This window comes from Centrocercus urophasianus, unplaced genomic scaffold (genome assembly GCF_019232065.1).
Source record: "Centrocercus urophasianus isolate 14NV4802_14NV808 unplaced genomic scaffold, USGS_Curo_1.0 seq_30, whole genome shotgun sequence".
Lineage (NCBI taxonomy): Eukaryota > Metazoa > Chordata > Aves > Galliformes > Phasianidae > Centrocercus > Centrocercus urophasianus.
This window is the reverse complement of record NW_024884867.1, coordinates 5416040-5437224: the sequence shown is the minus strand read 5'-3', so window position 1 is coordinate 5437224 and position 21185 is coordinate 5416040. Positions and strand designations below refer to the sequence as shown.

The 21185-nt window shown below is 54.8% G+C and overlaps 1 protein-coding gene across 1 annotated transcript in view; it reads left to right on the top strand.

The window, feature by feature from the left end:
* Nucleotides 1-20044, top strand: part of SEZ6L (seizure related 6 homolog like) — a 25422-nt gene extending 5378 nt beyond the window's left edge. The window contains exons 2-17 of the mRNA XM_042829089.1: nt 10018-10674; nt 10953-11086; nt 13050-13242; nt 13622-13807; nt 14028-14193; nt 14616-14782; nt 15302-15496; nt 15568-15706; nt 17420-17616; nt 17953-18147; nt 18231-18422; nt 18529-18723; nt 19120-19152; nt 19441-19555; nt 19723-19825; nt 20015-20044. Of these exons, the coding sequence (XP_042685023.1) occupies nt 10018-10674; nt 10953-11086; nt 13050-13242; nt 13622-13807; nt 14028-14193; nt 14616-14782; nt 15302-15496; nt 15568-15706; nt 17420-17616; nt 17953-18147; nt 18231-18422; nt 18529-18723; nt 19120-19152; nt 19441-19555; nt 19723-19825; nt 20015-20044 (2897 nt within the window). The remainder of the gene's footprint in view (nt 1-10017; nt 10675-10952; nt 11087-13049; nt 13243-13621; nt 13808-14027; nt 14194-14615; nt 14783-15301; nt 15497-15567; nt 15707-17419; nt 17617-17952; nt 18148-18230; nt 18423-18528; nt 18724-19119; nt 19153-19440; nt 19556-19722; nt 19826-20014) is intronic.
* The last annotated feature ends 1141 nt before the right edge of the window (nt 20045-21185 follow it).

Sequence of the window (21185 nt, the reverse complement as noted above, 5' to 3'; positions counted from 1 at the left end):
CCCAAAAAAAAAAAAAATCAAACTGTGACAGAAGTAAAAAAATATATATATTTATATATATATACATATATAAATGGCAGGGCTGATCCTGCAGCAGTGCAATCCACTCTGGGCAGGAAGGATGGAGGTGGTGGGACTCATTGCACACACTGTCAGGGTCATCCTCCAAGCAGTGCGATAGCTGTTGAAGACATGAAATTAGCTGTAGCATCCAGGCACCAGCAAGCAGCAATAACACGGAGGGAGTGAAGGAATGTTCAGGAAATTGGGCAATTCAGGGTGATTTTGGAGCCAGGCAGAATGACTGAAAATACTTAAAATTCAAGGGAGAATCTCCATCTGACTTTTTAGGGTGGATTAATGGAGCGTGTCAGCATTTGGTGGATGAGATCCTTCATCTCCAGTAGATTGGTGGCTGGAGGACAATACAGGAGAAAAATCACTCCTGATGTCCCTTCCTCCGTGCTCCTGAAGCCCTACAGCCCCATCCCACCGATGGGACTCCATGATGATACACAGGGACTCAGTTTTCATTTTCTGATGATGATTTAAAGGCAATCTCAGTAAAAATCAGGCCATTCCTGACAGCTATAAGCTTCTATCTGCCAAGTTGTCCAGTCCCTAAATGAGAAGGCTGCCCTCATGTGATCCCCAAAGGAGAAGCAAGGTCTGCATCGCTACTGGGACCAGGCACAGTCCCATATCCCAACCCATCCCAGGATTTGTTCCCTTTGCCCCTCATCACCCACCCACGTTATTCACACAGCGCTCCTAAAATTGCTGTCGGATGCTATTTACATAACCACGAGAGCCAGCAAGGTCCAAAACCCCGACGTGGCTCTAAATTGGTGCATTAAGTTGTGGAAAGAGGATTTGATCAATTTACCGAGCGCACAAATCAACAGAGCAGAATTTACAAACCCATCAAAAAAGCGAGGTGACAGTTCAGAATTAATCCTCTGCCCGAGGCACACGATGTACCTCCGCAAACATCTCACGGCATAAATATAGTTGAGAAATAGTGGAGGAAAATGTAACTCCTGATGCCTTTGTACACCGCTGGCTGAACGGCTGAGGCGTCATCGGGAGATGAATGGGGCTAATGCTGCTGGAAAGGTGCTGTCGCATCCCACTTCATTTTTATCCAGGACTCAGCCCAAGTTGTTACGGGGAAATATTGCATTTTCACTTTGTGCTTGCGTTCAGAACTGTCCCCCTGGTCATTTTTCTTCTTCATTCCTTCTTTCAAAAAGGAAGGGAACTCTGTTTACTCACGCCTGCCTGGAGTAGGCAGATGGGATGCAAAGAGCACTGGAGCCAGTGCTTCAGGGGCATGAGCTGCCATGGGGTCAGAGGGGGCCAGTGGTATGCTGCATAGGTGGCTGCAGTCTGGGACCAGGGCTGGCACAGCTGTGCAGTGATAAATGTGGAGCACGGGACTCCATTGGATGCTGCAGCATCCCGTGCCCCAGTGCCCAGCCCTATGCAGCATGCTACAGAGCCATGCTTTGTGACAGATGCAGGGCTGATTGCTGACGTGTTCAATGGGCTCTTTGCTAGGACTTCCAGGGGAGCTCTGTGCCCATTGAAGCATCGCTCCACTGACGCAGCTGGAAGGTAGAGCTCTGGTTCTGGGTATCTGGGTATCCCCAGCGTTGGGAAAACTCCATAGTTTTCTCTCCCCATGCAATGAGCAGAGCACCTTTCAGCTCCCAAAGCAAGCCCAGCACCTTAATGGCACAGGGACTGCTGCTTCTCCTGGGTGCTTTGAAGTGTTCCTCCTGTGAGATGCAGTGCAGGATACACACAGCCAACTCAATGAGAAGCAGCTCTCACTGGAGCCTTATGGTTGATGCTCAGATGAAACCGCTGAGGCAATTTCAATTAAAAGCAAATTTTTCAAGCTATCTAATCAAAAAAATATAAAAGGCTTCCTTTCAGCTTTTGTTTCCAGCACACAGAGGAGCCCGTGCCTGCAGCGGTGAAAAGGCTCTTTATTGTGTAGATGGCTGTGAAGGACAGAGTGCAGTGCTTCCCATTCAAGGATGTATTGAAGCTTTCTTGGAATCCATTAGAAAAGGTGGGGAGGGAAGAGTGCAAGAAACCCTCTCCAGCTGCAGCCTAGCTCTCCTGGCAGGGACACAAGAGAATTAGCCAGTTCCCTTGGAGGCACATCTTAGATTTTCCCAGTGCAAAATGTCTTGTACAACTCCTACCTTTAAAAGCATTCCCGTGCCTTTAGCTGATGCTTATTCAGTGCTTCTGCAGCCCCAATAATCCAGCAGTTCATAGAATCATAGAATGACTTGGGTTGAAAAGGACCTCAAAGATCAGCCAGTTTCAACCCGCCCCTGCCATGGGCAGGATTGCCAACCACCAGGCCAGGCTGCCCAGAGCTCGCTCTTCTGCACTGCTGACAGAAGCCCCCACATCTCCTTGCAAGGACCTCTCTGGCATGGCTGGGTGGCTCTGGGGAACGTCACCACCTGCTAGCCCTGTTTGGGCTCTGGTCTACCCCAAGAAGCACTGGAGCAGAGGCTCTGGGCTCACTGTGCTGCTTCCTGCAACACGGACACATCCCCGCGGGCGCGGTGCAAGGCAGAGGGCTGCAGTTCATCACAGCACACCGGTGTGTTGTCACCCAGCCGCACAAATTGAATTGAGTCATGGCAAATAACATCTCCTCAAGTGACGCAAATTATCCGAGCTGCCTTCCGTGGGCAAGGGCTGTATTTTTCCACGTTGCTGCACCGCATGCATCAAACCGGCCTCGCAAGAAAAGGCATTCTGAAGTTATACAGCATCGCCTCTTTGATCGAAACAAAGAGCCTGAAAGAACAGCAAAGGCAACAGCCTGCTTGAGTTCAGGATTACGAGCCCAGAGTTGGAGTCAACACTGAGAAAGGCATTCAGCTCTGAAAAATTCCCTCCTAAACCCCTCTGGCACCATTCCCAGCTATAGTCCGGAGTGTTTGGTGATGGAAAACATGAGTTAAAAGTTGTTTTGAACCTGGTGCTGCTCCTCCTGCTGCTCCATGAAATCAGCTGTTGGGTTTCACATGCACCAAATGCATCAGCCCCACTGCACTGTTGGCTTTGCCCAGCTGCAGCTCATTGCCCATTGCTCTGGGCTACCTGTCCCTAATTGGCACAGGATGGGGCTGCCACTGGGGCATGGAGGTCCTGAGCAGAAGCAGCCATTGTGTTCGATGAGGCTGGGACCCAGGGAACACGTGGGGAGAGCCCAGACACATTTCAGCAGCTGCTGGCCATTCCTAGAGCATTTACAGTTGCGTGCCAAAGAAACTCATTTCGCAGACGTGTCCATCTTAATCACATCACACTGCTACCAGAAGTACACAGAGTATGACTGTTACCCCATAGGAACATAAACAATAGCAGTAGGAGGAGGATAACTGACTTGGGTTGGACCACATGCTGCTTTTTAATAATTTGCTGGTTCTCTCCTTGCTGGGAAGAACAGAGTCGGGTACTTTCTCGTTGTGTTTCCCAATCAGCAGGATGCGTCAGAAATAACGATATAGACAGAAAACATGCACAGGCACCAGCAACATGACACACGTGTTGTACAAGAATATATGAGGAACATCTGACAAAGGCCCCTCTCTGCATGTTGACTCAGATATCAAGGTATTTGTGCATAGGCTCACTCAGTAATGTTCTTTCCCAGAGCAGTGAAGCAAAAGCTGTGTCAGGTACCTGCCAGAGTCTCCTTTCAGTGGGAAAAGAAAAGCTGCAGGCCAGAAGGCTGCAATCCTGTAAAAGCACCCCCACCCCTCTTACACAGTCCGGATCTAGAGCAGAACTGAGCCTCCAGGCTGGAATACAAGGGCTTTCTCACTTAAATTGATCCAGCTGTGCTCAATGATCCATTCTGCCCACCTAGGCACCCACCTGGGGTGGGAATGCGTGGGCATCCAGCAAAGCAGAGCTGGCACATAGAGCAGAGCTCTGCCATTTGCTTTTCCTGTTTGAGATGCTTCTAGCCCCCTGGATCTCCAGCCAGGGGGAACATGGGGGTTTTCTGTGGGTTCACGTAGGCAGCAACACTGTGAGCAGAGGATCAGGTCCTGATGTGTGCATGGGACTGTCAAGCTTCAGGAGACTCATTAGCAGGGAGGAAGCTCATCACAGTGCCAGGGTAATGTCTGTCTGATGGGTCGTGTCACCAGGCTGGTGGAAAGCTCTCTGCCTGCTCACTGTCATATAGGGGCTCACTGTCATATAGGGAAAGCTCTCTGCCTGCACACTGTCATATAGGATAGGGGCGTGCATAGGTGCACGTGGATATGAGCTGCCATGCAGAAGACCCTGCTTCTTGGCTGGCACCACTTATGGAAACCACCATGGAAATATGGTGTTTATGGAAATATCTTTGCTATCTGTATTAATTAAAACAAAGTGCGATGGCTCATCATTAGGCTCCGTGGGAAAAACCACACATAGGTTATCATCATCCTGCAGGACATAGAGCAGAAATGGAATTCATTCTGTTTAAAACACAACTCAGTGATGGCTGATATAGTGGTGATTAATTATATACAATACAGTGCCACTGAAGTGAAGGGAGGTGCTAGAGCTGCCTGGCACGCGGGTCCAGAGTGCAGGGCAGGGCAAAGCTCCCTGGAGTGGCTGCAATGCCTCCAGCAGGATGAATCCATTTTTACGGGTGGAAAATAGGAAGGATAGGAAGGATAGGAAGATTGAACCTTGTATTTCTCTGGCCAGATCTTTCCTACAGACGTTCTGGGAGATGGAGATCTGCTGGGGCAACCTTTCTGAGAGGCTGCATGGATGCTGCAGGAGTTCTGGGCTCTTCCCTGCTTGCAGGCAGCCTCCGGAGCAGCGACCGTCCGTAATCGATGCAGCCCAATAACTGCAATAACCACAGCCATCAGTAACGCGGCGCTCGCCCTGCCTTCCCGATTGCGAGCAGCGGGACTGTTTGCGAGCTGTCAGCAGTCATTAGGCGCTGGAGCAACATTGTTTCACAGGAGTATCACAGGGGTCTTTTCAAGGGCAGCGGCATGCAGCAGGCGGGGAGGTTCTGCACGGCCTCTGCGAGGGGAGAAAATGCAAAGGAAGGGATTTCTTGGGACGAGTTCCCCAGCAGAAGCGGGGGATCTCAGCTGACCCCACAGCTGTGCACAGCTGGGCGATGGTGGGCACGTGGCAATCCCCAAAGGGTTAACAGCACGTGCTTCCCGAGATCTGCTACAGTGCATCTTAATAGAGATGGAAGATTAATTATTTTAGTCCCAGATAGATGACTAGAAAGGGCTTTTTGTGTCTAAATATACTCTCTCTTCAAGAACCCATTTAATTTTATACCCAGATATAGATGACTGAGTTGGATGATTAGTTGAGAAAGCAGCGCTTCTCTTCCCCCAGTCCAATTTGTAGCCTGAAATGCTAGAGTGCTCTCTGCAGGCTGGTGCTGGGGTGAAGCATGGCAGCATGGCATGGTGTGGGCAGCCCCGTGGGGCTGGGATCCTGTCCTGCTGGGGCTGGAGGGGAGGGAGGAGGTTCATCTGGTCAGGGTAACTCTATGGGGAGGTGTGGTGTACGCCCCAAGTGTCAGTGCTGGCATTGCAGGGACGTGGGGAGCATGAACACGGAGCTGGCATGGCCGAAACTGATGCCTGCAAGTGAAGGGTGCGTTGATTCCAGCTCCATGGAGCAGCACTGGGGAGGAAAATCCATTTTCCTCATAGCTCAGAGAAGTGTATAATTTCCAGGCATCTGTCAGGCGGCTGCGGATCGTTAGAGCAGTTACGAGCTTCTCTGGAGCATGGCGAGGATGTTTGCAAGTGTAATTCCCATATTTGTGGCAGTGAAGCAAACCAGGCACGAGCAGCTTGGATCCTCTGTTAGGGTGGTTTTCGGAGGCCAAAATGCTCCCCCACCCTGGAGCAGTCTCTACCTGAGTCCAGGGCCAGCCCTGAGCTGAGCCAAGCGTATTTGGAAAGGGATTTCTTCCAGCCTGCAGGCACGGCAGGAGCCAGCACCTCGGCCAGCCCTGCTGTGCCTGTGTGCAGATGGTGACATGCGTCTGGGTTCCCTTTAGGACAAGCAGGAGACCACCAGGGGACCCCATCCCTGGGATGCAGGGCAGTGCCCAGGCAGCATCCCACCAGGCTCAGGGCTGTGCTCCTCCCAGGGTGCAGACGGACAGAGGGACAGCGTGCGTGAGGCAGTGCCATGTCCCAGTGCCCTCCTTGCCCACCGCGCTCCTCCATCGCCAGCATCCTCCGCCAGTAATGAGGCGTTTCCATGGCAACCTTATTTGAGCGTTGCCGGTGACACAGATGTAAATTTTAAAATCAAATATTCCGACCGCAGCCCTCGGAGCACAGAGCAGCCCTGGAGCACAAGCAACCCGGACCCATCCCAGAGCCATCCTCTCCCATTGCCCCCTGCAGGTGGGCTGCGATGCAGACCCCAGGGGCAGCTCCTCCTCCGGCCACGCTTATCTGCGCACCCACACGGATGACTCACTGTGATTAGATGGCTCCTCTTTTATTTGCTTATGGGTCAGGCTGTCAGGATGTGCTTAGGGAAACTTTTTCTTCTTTTTTATTTCCAATGGAAAAAGTTAATTTGCTAAAATAGTAACCGCGGGATGCATGTTTCCTGTTGGGAGGCACGTGGAGATCCAGGCAGCGTTGCTCTGTTTTGACACTTTGGAAATGAAAGACTGTTTTGATTCAGGCTTTTTTTTTTTTCTTTTCTTTTTTTTTTCTTCCCTGCTCTTCAAGATTTAAGGCAAAAAATTGTTTTAAAATTTGAAACCAAACCAAACCATTTCCCAACCATCGCGCCAGTGTGTTTGGATGGACCCAACCTGCTTTTTCCTCAGATCCCTGCTTCACACTCAAGCTGTCTTTTCCCCTCTCCACGGCTGAGAAACCCTCCTGGTGCTGCATGGATGTGTTCCTGCTCCTTCCCTTGCGGGCTGCAGGGCCGCCCAGCACAGGGAACCACTGCAACAGCTTCAGCACCAATCAACCTGCTGGAGCCCAACACCAGAATGAACAACATCGTTAATAGCATCCCTGTAAGCTCTTTAAGGCTCAGCTATAATCAGCTCACTAAAGCCTTTAGGACAGAGATATGAGCCCTAGCAATCAATCCACAGTGCTCTGGTTCCTGGGCAGCGATAGCATCGTCTTAGCACTGGGAAGCCAGCAATGCAGCCACTCACAGCTCGGCTCGTTCAGGAGCGCCGCAGCAAAATGAGTGCCTGATGATTATTTCAGCATCCTTTTATCAAGCACTTGCAGCTCCCTAATTCTGCTAAGCCCCACCAGCTGAGGTGCTGGCGGCAATCAGATCTCCTTGCTCCCCGCAGCAGCACATGGGCACGTGCCATCACTGGCCGAGTGACACAGACCCATCACTGTGGGGACTGCTGTGACCTTGGAGTGCTGAGAAACCCATTTCACTGTTATGGAGAACAGGAGCTGATAGTGAATGGAACTGTGATGAAGGGCAGAGCTTCAGTTTGCATTTAATTGGTTTGTTTTGTGTCGCATGGCCGTGCAGCCTCGTTCACTGCTTTGCTCAGTACGCAACATTTTGCACTGCTGGTGCATCTGGGTCATTGTAGCAAACCCCAAACCACAACAGGGAGACTGCACTGCACACATGCAGTTCATGGGCAGTGAGCAGATCTGTTTCTGAGCAGCAGGAAAACAGAAGCCTTCAAAACTGCAGTAAAACCCAACAGCCCCTAAATGAGGGGGTGGACTGTGTCCTACATGCACATGGGGTGGCTCTGCTACCCCAAAGCCCCACTCCCTGTGGAGCTGCCCCGCCACCTCCCCAGCCCCAGCCCTGCAGAGAGCTCTTCCTACTGCAGCTAATATGAAGCACGGGGGAGTGGAGGCATCCTCTGAGCCGAGCTCCTTCCTCTCTCACATAGCGGATCCCAGAATAGCCCTGGGAGGAGCTGCCGCTTTGCATCAGGTCCCTTTTGCTCCACACTTTCCTGGACATTTGGTGCAGCAGAGTCTCAGCACTCTGTAGTGCATCCCGCTGGCACCCCAGCGCCAGCACTGCAAACACAGCCGCTGCCCCAGCAGATCTCTTGCAGCCTGCAGGCAGCCGCAACGCATTCAAGATAAAGCGACAGGATAAATCCCTTGTATGCTGCGATAGTGTTCCTTTCTCCAGAGCTGGTTTAGCAGATTAGATCAAGGTCAAACACGATCATGTCTCTCCCGGCAGCTCAGTATCTCCGGATCGATTGTGTGGAGCAGAAGGGATTTGCAGTCGGGCAGGGTCCTGCTGTTCCTCCCTCCCAGCTGGCAGGAGGCTCCTGCAGTATTTTCTTTCCCTCAAATATTTGCCTCTATACATCATCTGAAAGGCCATATGTAGTGCAGAGGTGAAACCACCACGAGGCCTTACAAGGGCAATCGGAATTTGCTGCCAAGCAGGCAGCCATCAGCCTATCCAGCCTGGGGCAGAGCTCATGAGGACACACAGGGCTGGTTTGGCCATGGCAGAAGTAACATCACTGGTCACTTCTTCTTGCAGCTCTCGCCACCCTGCCCCAGCCCAGCCATCGTTTGCTTCCTTGAAATACACATTTGCCCTTACAAACTGAAGCATGTTAAGTAGCTCATTACGGGGCCGTGCTACAGAGTGTTTTATTTCATGCTTTGTTAAGGATAGAACCATTTAAATGCTTCCTGGCAAAGGATCTAATAAGAAATTAGTCAACTTTCCGAAAGCATAAAATACGACTTAACAGCAACATCCATTATGAATATGAATTCACATGGCAAATAACCCAGGGCTGATTTTTGCTGTTTCTGTTAACGCTGTGACTTCAGGGGTGTGGGTTCCTGCAGGAGCCTCTGCTGTGTTACTGTGCCCCCCGCTTGGTGCAGGGAGCAGCAGGATGGGATGCTCAGGGACCGAGCCCAGTGCCACTGTATGTCCCTTTTCACAGGACCACAGAATGTTTAGGGTTGGAAAAGACCTCTCAGATAGCCAAGTCCAACTGCAACCCACCACCAGTATGTAAACATAACCACATCCCTCAGTGCCACATCCACACATTCCTTGAACACCTCACGGGACGATGACCCCACCAACCCCCTGGGCAGCCTGTGTCAGTCCATCACCGCTCTCTGGGAGAAGAAATCGTTCCTAATACCCAACCTGAGCCTCCTCTGGTGCAACATGAGGCCATTTCTCCCTGATGTGTGCGCTGGGGGAGGCTGCACCCAGCTGCGGTAGGACCACACGTAGGACCCTGCAGCAGGTCCTATAGGAGCCCAGCACACCCTTCATGTTGAGCTCCTTTCCTGGCGACTGCTGTTTCCATGGAAAATGTTGACTCTCCGCTTTGTGCAGCACTTCACAGAGCTGTGGTGCTGCTCGGGGCTTATTGTACACGGCGGGCTGCAGCCCAATCAGAGCCGGTGGTGGTGAATACATCTGTGCTTCTCACAATTACGCTCGGTGGTAGCGGGGCTTTGGGGACTCTTTGTCTCCTGCAGGCTGCCCTGCTTGGAGCAGAAGGTCGGGGCTGCCTAGGGAGAGGCTTTTCAATCCTGAGTTGTGCGCTGATGCCAGGCAGCGGGGCAGCTGCTCTCCATCAGGCAGCAGCGGGGAAGACAATGGGGGATGGCATGGCCTAATCAGGCTCTTTGAAATGACAGTATTTACTGATGACAATTGCACAAATAAAGGCTTTTCATAGAGGCCAAGCCAGAGAACAAACTCGGCACGAGCAAGCAGACCTTTCTGAGCAGCTGACCTCGAGATAAAGAGACCAAACAGCAGCTCTGAGACTGCGCAATGATGTTCCAGCAGAAACCCAACTTTCAGGGAATCAGCGCAGATTCATTATTGCTTCTCCACAATTAGCAGACAGCGGGTTCTCCACCAGCTGCAGCTCCCAGAGGGCTGATTCCATGCCACAGCACAGCCTGATCTCATGCCCAGCATCACTCAGTCCAGCTTTCCCTGTTCTTTTTGCAGATGGCCGCCCCAAGGCAACACCTCTCCCCACCAGCCCTCATCCACTGCCTGTGGATGAAGCAAGTATGGGGGGACCCAGACAGAGTGCAGCCTTCAACCTGCTGCCTGCTGCTGAGGACAGCCCCAAGCCAGCAGTGGAGGGACCATCACTGCATGCACAGAGCCATATCTTGCCAGCACCCACCGCAGACCCCAGGGCTGACACCAAGCAGACTTTCCCTGCTAAGAAAAAGCCGCCTGCCCTAAAGCACAGTAACACAGCGAGGAAGCAGCTGAAGGCCAAGCCCACGTTGCCAGGGCTCTCCAGGGCTGTGAGCACACGGAGCTCCGTGCTCTCCATGTCCTCCCAAGAGCTGCCCATGCCAACAGAGACAGCGGACGGGCAGAGGCAGAGCCCCCCTGAGCTGCTCGGATGGGGTCCCACCAGCCGCCCTGTGCTGCAGATCTCCCCTTCCACCCCACCACCATCAACTGCTCGGCCCTTCCCTGATGGCCCTGGTGACATGGGCATGGGTCCCACGGCAGCTCCCAGTGGCACGATTAACCAGATGGACAGCGCTGAGAGCGAGATGAATGGCTCTGCCTCAGAGGAGAGCCAAGAAACCACCACCTCCACCATCATCACCACCACCGTCATCACCACGGAGCCCACCCCGGGTAAGGGAACACGGGGATGCGGTGCCACCAGGGAGTGGGATGTGGGGTGGGGATATGGCAGTGGTGAGATGCAGATCTGCCTTCTGGAGCTGCCAAAATCCTTAGTGATTGCAGCAAGGGGTGCTTGAGGAGGGTATCACCACCCCAGGGACCTCTGGAGAGGAGGGTCGCTCCCTTAGCCACAGTTTTTCACCCAAACTGGAAGTGAAGCGGTACGTGCTTCCGGGGGGGAGGGGGGTGAGCTGTGCCCTGGGCAGCCACTGATGTGCATCCCCCAGTGCGCTGCAGTGTGAGCTTCTACGACCCTGAGGGCTACATCGACTCCACGGATTATCCCCCGCTGCCCCGGCACAGCTTCCTGGAGTGCACCTACAACGTCACTGTTTACACTGGCTATGGCGTGGAGCTGCAGGTGAGAAGTGTGTCGGGGAATCACCTCGGCTCTGCCCCCATGCTCATGCTGCAGTACCCCTCCCCATTCCCCTGGAGCTCTGGGTTTCATTTTGCTGCTGTTTCTCAGGCTTTCAGAGAAATGAAATCACAATGAAATCACAGAAGCAATGTCCTACCCTGCTTGTGCTGACTCTGGGCAGGGTCTGGGCCATCCCATGTGCCAGGGCACATGCACGGGGAGAGTGGGAGCCCCCACATCTGCCTCATTTTCCCCCCTTGGGGTCTGAGGGAGTCCCTCAGTGCCACCCCCATCCCCTGCACTTTGGGAGTAATCGGCACAGGGAGGCAGCAGTGCTGGCTGTGCCTCTCTGGAGAGCTGTTTTGAGGCTGGGGGGAGTGGTGGGTGCTGCTGCTTGTCCCTGGCTGAGGGGCAGTGCCATCATGGGGAAGTGGCTCCATGCCCCTGAGCCCCCCCCTTGCCTTGCCAGGTGCTGGCAGGTTTTCCTCCATCACTTTTTAATTATTTCACATGTACCAGCAGTGCGAACCAGTGGCACTGCAGCTAATTACATTGGGCAGGTGCTGAAGTAACAGAGTGCAACTTCCTCAGCTCTCACACAGTGATGGGGATAATTGGATAATGTTTAAGTGATTTTGATTTAATTCCCAGCTCCTGTAATGGAGACAAGCGGGGACACCTCGCTGGGCGGGGAGAGGATAGGCAGCGAGCTCAGAGCTCCACTTTCCCCTGGGTTTGCCAGGATGCAGCATGGGGAGGGCTGAGCAACTCCAAACACAGAGATCCTCTGCTTCTCAAAGGGCTGATCCTGATTCTTGCTGAGTCAGGTTCTTGCTTGGCTTGCTGCAGGATGTCTTACCAGGGTCGGGGGTACCCAGCCCCCCCAGCATCCCCGCTGTGCTCACAGCATCCTGCAGCAGCCCCAGCACACTCTGTCCCTTGTCCCTGTGCTTTTTTTGCAGCAGTTTGAGAGCAGAGCAGCCAGCGCTGAGAACGTTTGACAAAATTGTCGTTGTTTTTGAGAACTTGAATTTTCTTGGCAGGCAATAGAATTTCCCTAAAGAGATTTTGTAGTGGGTGAGCAAGCCTGGCAGCCTGAACCAAGGATCCCTCCTGCCTCCCCGGAAGGCTCTGCAGGAGCTGACATGGGTTCTGGCTCTGCTCACAGCAGAACCTATGATCCGCAGCCCCTGGCAGGGCACCATCAGCAGTGATTCTGCAAAATAAAGCATAAGCTTCTGGGTACAAGTCCCCATGCTGCACCCCGGCTGGCTTTGACCTTTCTTGGCCCCTCCTGCAGCACCGAATGCAGCCAGGCTGCGGGATGAGGATGCAGCTGCTCCTGGTGCCATGTGCTGAGGGGCTGCTAGGGCAGAGGGGGATGCAATGTGACAGTCTTAGGGCCATCCCACCCAGGAAGCCCCACTCCTTGCAGAGCACACCAGATGGCCCTGCAGCTCCCCAGCACTGGGTTCCCATGGGCTCTGCACATCTGTGCTCCATGCAGCGGGGCGGGGAGATGGGCATGCTGTGACAACAGCAACAAACCTTCCCCGTCACAACACCGTCGAGAGAGTTTGCAATTACAGGCTGTGGCTGTGCTAAATATAGATCCCCAGTCCTCGTGCACTTAAGGAAACAAATGATCTGATGAGCATCTTTCTGCTGAAATACGAGCCCGTTTATTAAGCTAAATGGACACAAAATGCAAATGCGAGGTTACTTCACAGCTATTTCCAAATAATAACTAAAGCCTGTTGGGACTGCTCATGAGGAGCGTTTGCTGGGACTCCCCATCCGAGATGGGGATGGGGAGGGATGGTGGTGCACTGGGTGTGCAGTGAGCCATGAGCCCTACACGAGCGCTGTGATGGGTGGGTGCTCTGCACGCCTGGGGGTGGGGGTGACCCCCATATGGCCCTAGGATGCTGCCCTGCTGCCCCATGGCTCTCCTCCCACCCAGGTGAAGAACGTCAACCTGTCAGACGGGGAGGTGCTTTCCATCCGTGGCGTGGATGACAACACACTGGTGGTGCTGGCTAACCAGACGCTGCTGGTGGAGGGCCAGGTCATCCGCAGCCCCACCAACACCATCTCCGTCTACTTCCGCACCTTCCAGGACGAGGCAGTGGGGACCTTCCAGCTGCACTACCAGGGTGGGTGCCCCGGCCCCATGGGTGCCCCAAGTGCTGCGTGCAGGGTGGGAGCAAATGGGAGCGCCTGTCCTGCTGGGGTGCTGGGTCCGATAGCCACACATCTGCTCCTCCCCCCATTCCTGTCCCCATTCTGCAGCTCTTCCTGCACAGGCTCTCGCTAAATTATCTATTTCTTTTTCCTTGAGAAGCTATAAAAAATGGATGAGTTCGAGGAAATTCTTTCTAAAATAGAAACTGGGTCTGGTCAAAAGCAGTGAGAGGTGGAAGGCAGCGCTGTGTGCATGCAGATTGCCCCACAGCAAGCTCTGACTGTGGCGTGGGACATGTAGCATGGCTGGGAGCAGGCAGCCCTCAGCTCTGCACTCTGTGCTCGTTGCAGTGTTTATGCTGAGCTGCAGCTTCCCACGAAGACCCGACTTCGGAGATGTCACCGTGATGGACCTGCACTCGGGCGGCATCGCTCACTTCCACTGCCATCTGGGCTACGAGCTGCAGGGCCCCCATATGCTCACCTGCATCAATGCATCCCGGCCCCACTGGAGCAGCCCCGAGCCCATCTGCTCAGGTGTGGGCACGCAAACAGCACAGGTGCAGGGGGAAACCCCAAAGCAAAAATGATCTGGGTGCTTTGTGCTGCTTGTCGAATGCAGTCCTGACAGCGATGCCAAGCTGTGCGACTCCAGGCGTTCTGTGGCAGCAGAATGTGTCCCCCGCTGAGGCGGGTGAGGGGGGACGTGAGGGCTGTGCCCCTTGTTACCCCTTACCTGCCCCACTCTGCCCTGCAGCACCCTGTGGAGGCACCGTGCACAATGCCACCATCGGCCGTGTCCTCTCGCCCAGCACCGCGGGCAACCAGTCGGGCAGCATGTACTGCGTGTGGGCCATCACAGCACCCCCGGGCCAAAAGCTGCACCTGCACTTCGAGAAGCTGCTGCTGGCCGAGAGGGACAGGTGAGGGGTTGGTGGCACTTGGCTCTGGTTGGGATGGGACCAAGAGGAAGAGAGGGCGTGGGACACCAGTTCCTAATGGGGTGTCCAAGAGCACAAAGGGACACCTCGTGCTGCACATCCAGGCTATCAGCATTCACATAAGCAAACACACCTCGTGTTTAGAAAGCATTGGAATTCAGCCCGGTAACAGGCAGCGTGCCAGGCTTACGGGCCATAGTAAAATCAAAGTGTAAAAATCCAGCTTAATATATGGGTAAAAGAAACTGATCCGGTTGGTGAATTTTCATTGGCACCATCTCTTCCAATTGCTGGATTTTGGGAGCACACAGGGAAGGGCTGGGGCGCCTCACGCATCCCCGAGGCGCTGCATCCCTCCTCCCCGACTCCTCCCTCTGGGGGCCGACCCCCGGCTCCCTGCACAGGATGGTGGTGTACAGCGGGGACAGCAACCGCTCGGCCGTGCTCTACGACTCGCTGCGTGCTGACAGCGTGCCCTTCGAGGGGGTGATCAGCGACGACTCCTCCATCCGCATCGACTTCCTCGCCGAGGAGCCAGCCGCCTCCACTGCCTTCAATATCCGCTTCGAAGGTGATGCTCTGCTGTGGGCTGGGGGGCTGCAGGAAGGGGGTCGGCCACAACGCTCGTCGTGCTGCTGTCCCCGTGGTGCTGCCAGCATGCATGGCGAGCTGAACCTCCCTATTGCTGCAGAAGCTTCAGGGTGTGCATTTCCCGAGCAAGAAAAAGGAAAAGAGCAGGCTTGATGACAGGTGGTAATCCCAGGAAAGATTGCTTGGTAAATACAGCAGTAACAACACAGAGAGTGCATTACTGATGCTGACACACAAAGGAAGAAGTGGGGTTTGGTTAAGCCTGCATGGCTCAGGACAGATAAACGGTTGTTAATCCTAATTGCCTGTAATGAACACCGTTTGTGTGGCGGGGACTGGGCATGGCAGGGATGGAGGCACGGGCTCCTGGTGGGGTGGTGGCACAGCCCTGGGGCTCCTCCTGCAGAGCTCAAAGCTGGAGGCAGGTGGGGCATTGGGGATGGGGCCATGCTGCTCCCCAGCCCCCATGTGCACACCGCTAATGGGGTTTTTCCTGCAGCCTTTGAGCGGGGCCACTGCTACGAACCCTACATCCAGAATGGGAACTTTACCACCTCCGACCCCACCTACAACCTGGGCACCACCGTGGAGTTCACGTGTGACCCTGGGCATTCCTTGGAGCAGGGCCCTGCTGTCATCGAGTGTGTCAACATGCGGGACCCCTACTGGAACGACACGGAGCCGCTGTGCCGAGGTCAGTGCCAGCACCAGGGGGCCTTGCCATGCTCTGGTACACGAGGGCTGAGCCCTGCCTCTCTGCTGCAGCCACGTGCGGGGGGGAGCTGACGGCCATGGCCGGGGTGATCCTGTCCCCTAACTGGCCAGAGCCCTACACGGAGGGAGAGGATTGTATCTGGAGAGTCCACGTGGGTGAGGAGAAGCGGCTGTTTCTGGACATCCAACTGTGAGTTGCTCTCAGACATCTGCACATATCATGCCCCTGGCCCTGCTCAGCCCAGTTCCCTGCAGCATCCCCCTCCCAGGAACCAGCTCTGTGTCTGTTGTGCCCCTTCTGCCCTTCTCTCATCCCCTGCAATGTGCTCAGTACCCATTGCATTGCAGCATCCACTGCATTACAACATTCATCACTTTGCAGCATTCGTTGCATTGCAGCACTTGCATTACAGCATCCATCACTTTGCAGCACCCATCACATTACAGCACTCATTGCATTGCAGCATCCTTTCCCCTACAGCACCCATCACATTGCAGCACCCACTCCTCACTGCATCTGGGGGTAACTCAAAGGGGAATGGGTTTTATCTCCAGGCAGGGAGCCTTGGGCATGGTAATGCTTCTTATGCAAAGGGAATCTCCTCAGTGCTATTTTGGAGGAGGGCATGTCTCAAGTAGGGGCTTAGAGTCAGAAAGGCTTTAAAGCTTTCTGTAAAAATCACAAGTCAGAGCTCCCCGTGAGGCTCTGCTGGATTTGTGGGCGCTTGGGCTGAGCAGGACTGGAGACCAGGCGATTTGAAGTCATCAGACATAAATGTCACCGAGAAAATCATGTTTGACAGAAAGCAGAGATTTACTACAAATGTCAGCCTGCCATGGGGATTAACTGGGCGCCTTCCAAGAACATTCTTAATAAAATGTTTGGGGATCGGCTCAGGCATCTCCAAACAAGGCTGAGTCAGATGGGTGGATGTGTGGGGTGCCTGAGCACACCCCCGGCCCAGGATGCTGAGCAGCATAGTGGGATTGATCCTGCCCAGCACAGGGCCGGGTGTTCTGGCTCAACTGGGCATAGAACAGCACTGGGCTCAGCCCCAGGGCTTTACAAGGACATTTGCTTGGGCTGTTGCATGGGACATTGCACAGGCCACTGCACTGGACATTGCGTGGGCCGTTGCATGGATTTTGCATTGGACATTGCACAGGACATTGCATGAGATACAGCATGAGACATTGCACAGGACATTGCGTGGGACTTTGCATGGGATGTTACATGGGACATGGCATCGGATGTTGCATGGGACTCTGCATGGGATATCCAGAGCCCGGGCTCGGAGCGGAGGGTTGCTGCCGCCTCAGACCTGGTGTAGACTTCTCCTGCGGGCTCCTCTCCATCCGCGGGGCAGCACTGCTCTCTGCTGGCGGCGGGGACGCGGGGCGGGCGGCTGCCAAAGCGAATCGGTTCTGGCACCGCGAAGAGCTTTGCTGGGTCTGACGCTGCTGCACAGAACTGCAGCGCTGCGGCCACCGCGGGTGTCACCGCTTGTCTCATGGGGCCGGTGTCGCTCCCAGCGGGGATCTCGGCTGAAATCTGTAAGCTGTGTTCTGCGGGTGTCCTTGGGAGTCCTATGCAGCTCCAAACCTATGGGGGGCCTGGGGTAGCAGGGGAAAGCCTCGGCTCCTTCTCATTGTCTGCAGCAGGGAGAGTGGTCTGGGGCTGATGATGGGGCTGCAGATGGCGATGGAGCCAGGGCTGGAGGAGCAGCACTGCTGCTCTGTTCAGAACAGGCATCCCCACAGAACTTCCCAAGCCACTGGGGACAGGACAAGCACACAGACAGGATGCATGCAGTGTCAGGCAGAAGGTCACCTCACTGCCCCTTCATTCCACACCCAGCATCCTGCTGGTTCCTTGCTAGGCTGACCGAGCTCTTCTTTCCAGCCTGAACCTCACCAACAGTGACATCCTCACCATTTATGATGGGGACGAGCTCTCTGCCCGCATCCTGGGGCAGTACATTGGCAGCAGCGGCCCCCAGAAGCTCTACTCCTCCAGTCCTGACCTCACCATCCGGTTCCACTCAGACCCTGCTGGGCTCATCTTTGGGAAGGGCCAAGGATTCATCATGAACTACATAGGTAGGGAGAGAGTGGGGTGCTGGGCTCATCCCCAGCCCTGACAGCAGAGGGGGACAACAAGCAGCTGGAGCAGGGTTTGCAGGGGACAGTTTTGCAATTGGGGATGATTGCTGGGCCACAGCTCCTCTCCAGCTCCAGCAAACTCCCTGCAATACCCACAGCCTGCTGCAGGGCTCTGGCTTGGTTACTTCTGGGGTGACTTCCAAAGGGGCCTCGTTATCCCTGATGCCATCTGCAGACCAGCAGGGCTGCTCACAGAGCCGTGGTGCTCAGGGTGGGATGCACACCCCACAAGGAGCCTTGTGCACGGGGTGACAGTCAGCACTTGTCCCACAGAGGTGTCGCGCAACGACTCCTGCTCCGACCTCCCCGAGATCCAGAACGGCTGGAAGACCACATCCCACACCGAGCTGGTGAGAGGGGCCAAGATCACCTACCAGTGTGACCCAGGTTATGACATCGTGGGGAGTGACACGCTCACCTGCCAGTGGGACCTGAGCTGGAGCAGCGACCCTCCTTTCTGTGAAAAGAGTGAGTGCCCCAGTGCCTCACTCTGCCCTGAGCAATGTGCTCCGTGCCCCCAGGACCCACCCCACATCCCCTCTTCTCCCCAGTTATGTACTGCACAGACCCAGGAGAGGTGGAGCACTCGACTCGCCTCATCTCTGACCCCGTGCTGCTGGTGGGCACCACCATCCAGTACACCTGCAACCCTGGCTTCGTGCTGGAGGGCAGCTCACTGCTGACCTGCTACAGCCGCGAGACTGGGACGCCCATCTGGACCTCACGGCTCCCACATTGCGTCTGTGAGTGCTGCAGCCCTTCCCTACAGCTTGATGACAGCTCAGGAGCTGAACTTCCAGCCTCCTTCCCTTCAGCCCTTGTCTCACCCTGCAATGTGCTCCTTTCCAGCGGAGGAGTCTCTGGCCTGTGACAATCCAGGGCTGCCAGAAAATGGCTACCAAATCCTCTACAAACGCCTCTACCTGCCCGGCGAGTCTCTGACCTTCATGTGCTATGAGGGCTTCGAGCTCATGGGGGAGGTGACCATCAAGTGCATACTGGGACAGCCATCGCACTGGAGTGGGCCACTGCCCATCTGCAAAGGTAGCGCATAGCAGGGCAGGCAGCACCCATTGGGATGGAGAACACTCATTTGGATGGGCAGCATCCATTGGGATGGGCAGCACCTACTGGGGTGGGGAGCATTCATTGGGATGGGCAGCACCCACCACCTCTGGCTGGTGCCACCACTCCAGGCAGAGACATCCTACACATTTTCTTGCCCAGTCTGCTCAGCCTCTGTGTGAGCACTTAAAAAGAACAAATGATCATTAAGTGCTGAAAGTGTGCAGCACATTTTGTGACCAAATGGGATATGGAAAGCCTAGCACAGATTCCTATGGTAGCCTCAGTATGGCTACGTGAATCCCCCTGCATGCGAAGCTGTAGCACCCAGTGCACACACAGCCACCTCCCAATAACTCTCCATTTCTCTTCCAGTCAATCAGGACAGCTTTGAACACGCTCTGGAAGGTGAGTGACACATTTGCTGGATCAGCCCCTTGCACAACTCCCTGGGGCCAAGCCCCACCTCACCACCACCCCTGCGCTCTAGCCCAGCACCCCCAGGTGCTCCCCAGCCCAAAGCCCACAGCACTGCAGAGACACTGGGACTGAGGCAGGTGCATGCTGCAGGAGCCAATAGAACCAGCCCACTGCCCCCAGTACCCCCCGTCCCATGTGAAGGACTGGAGGAGCGGAGGCAGAGGGGCAGCAGAATGTGCTGAGAAAAAGCCAGCATAAGAGGTCATGTCCTTTTAGTAGCAGAAGCTGCTGCAGAGACATCGTTGGAGGGGGGAAATATGGCCTTGGCCATCTTCATCCCGGTGCTGATCATCTCCTTGCTGCTGGGAGGAGCCTACATCTACATCACCAGGTAGGTGGATGGCAGAGTTCCAGGGAGCATCACCACGTCCTGCTGGGCTCCAAAGCCCAGCACAGGGCACCCCCTGCTGCTCCCAGCCCCAGGCTGGCGGGGGGCACACGGAGGGTCTCGCATTGCTGCAGGGCTGTGCATCTGAGTGACTCTTGCCTTGTCCCCAGGTGCCGGTACTACTCCAGCCTCCGCCTGCCCCTCATGTACTCCCACCCCTACAGCCAGATCACGGTAGAAACGGAGTTTGACAACCCAATTTATGAGACAGGGGTGAGTGCTGCTGTGCCTTCCCTCCCCAGGTGGCCCCCAGGGTGTCTCTCACCAGTAGAATCATAGAATATCCCAAGTTGGAAGGGATCCATAAGGATCACCCAGTCCAACTCCTGGCTCCACAAATCCAACGGGGTGATCATCCCAAATCGCAGCTGCTGCCCTAAAATGGCTTTTCCTTCTTTCCAGGAAACAAGAGAATACGAAGTTTCGATATAAAGGCAAGAGAGTCTCCAGCTGCAAACTTAATGTGCTCTCATAGAACTTCCTCAGTAACTAATCCAGAGACTATGTGGAGTTTGGTTGGACCCCTGGACCTGCTGTTGTCTTTCCTTTTGCCTCCTTATTGAAGATTTTACTGTTTTCTTCACTGTATTTATTCTATTTAAACTGCGCTAGGTGTGCTGCAGAGCCGCGGGGTCTGCGCCCGGACCCCGGGGGGGGGGGGGGGGGGGGGGGCAGCAGTGGCACACGGGGACAGAGCTCCATCTCCCCGTCCCCCGGCCACGCACCCACAGACGGGTTTTGCAGTTCTTCTGTTGTTAAAAATTAAAAGCGCCTCCATTGAAAGAGCCTGCAATTGATTGCTCAGAGCTGACGTAGGCGAGGGTTTGCTGCAGCCACGGCTCTCCCCACGGCACGGGTGGCACGGCTGGGGTGAGGGGACTGCTGCTCTCTGCTCCTCTTCAGCGCCATCATCAGCACCAGGGCAGCCCAAGCACTGCTGCAGGCTGCTGTGCCCCTTCGCCCCGCGGTAGTATCTCAGGGTAAGCATGGTCTGGGCCCTGTGGGGGCTGCCACCTGCCTTGGGGTGCTGCGCCACGTGTCCCCAAGCCACTGGAGCCCTCAAGGTTTGCACTTTGCTCGCGGGCAAAGCCCTCCCAGGCGATGACAAGGAGAGGGGGTGAAGGTGGAGATTTGTTCGGCAGCAGGGCCAGGCTCCAGCTTGGAAATGGGAAGCAGAGAGGCAGAATCAGCCCTCAGAGCTGCTCTGGCAGAGGCAGACCCCGCAGCAGCTTCATTTTGGGCCTCAGCATCCCCCGTGCTCCTTCACTTTGGGTGCATTCACCAGAGCTGGGTGGCGGGCTGTGGGTGGGCAGCGATGCCCCACCACGTCCCGGGCAGCTGCTGTCTCCTTTTGTCCTTGTAAAATGGCAACGTAACTACGACAGTGTTGGGGAGTCTGTTTTAGTTTCGGGATGGTTAGTGCATCTCTGCAGTGTACAGCTGAGACTTAGATCATTTTTGGTTTTTGTTTTTGGTTTGTTTTGGTTTTTGTTTTCTTTTCCTTTAAAAACAACGAATGTGTGTTTGTAATTTGTAAAGGTTAAAGAAAAAAAAAAAAAAAAGACAAAAAAAA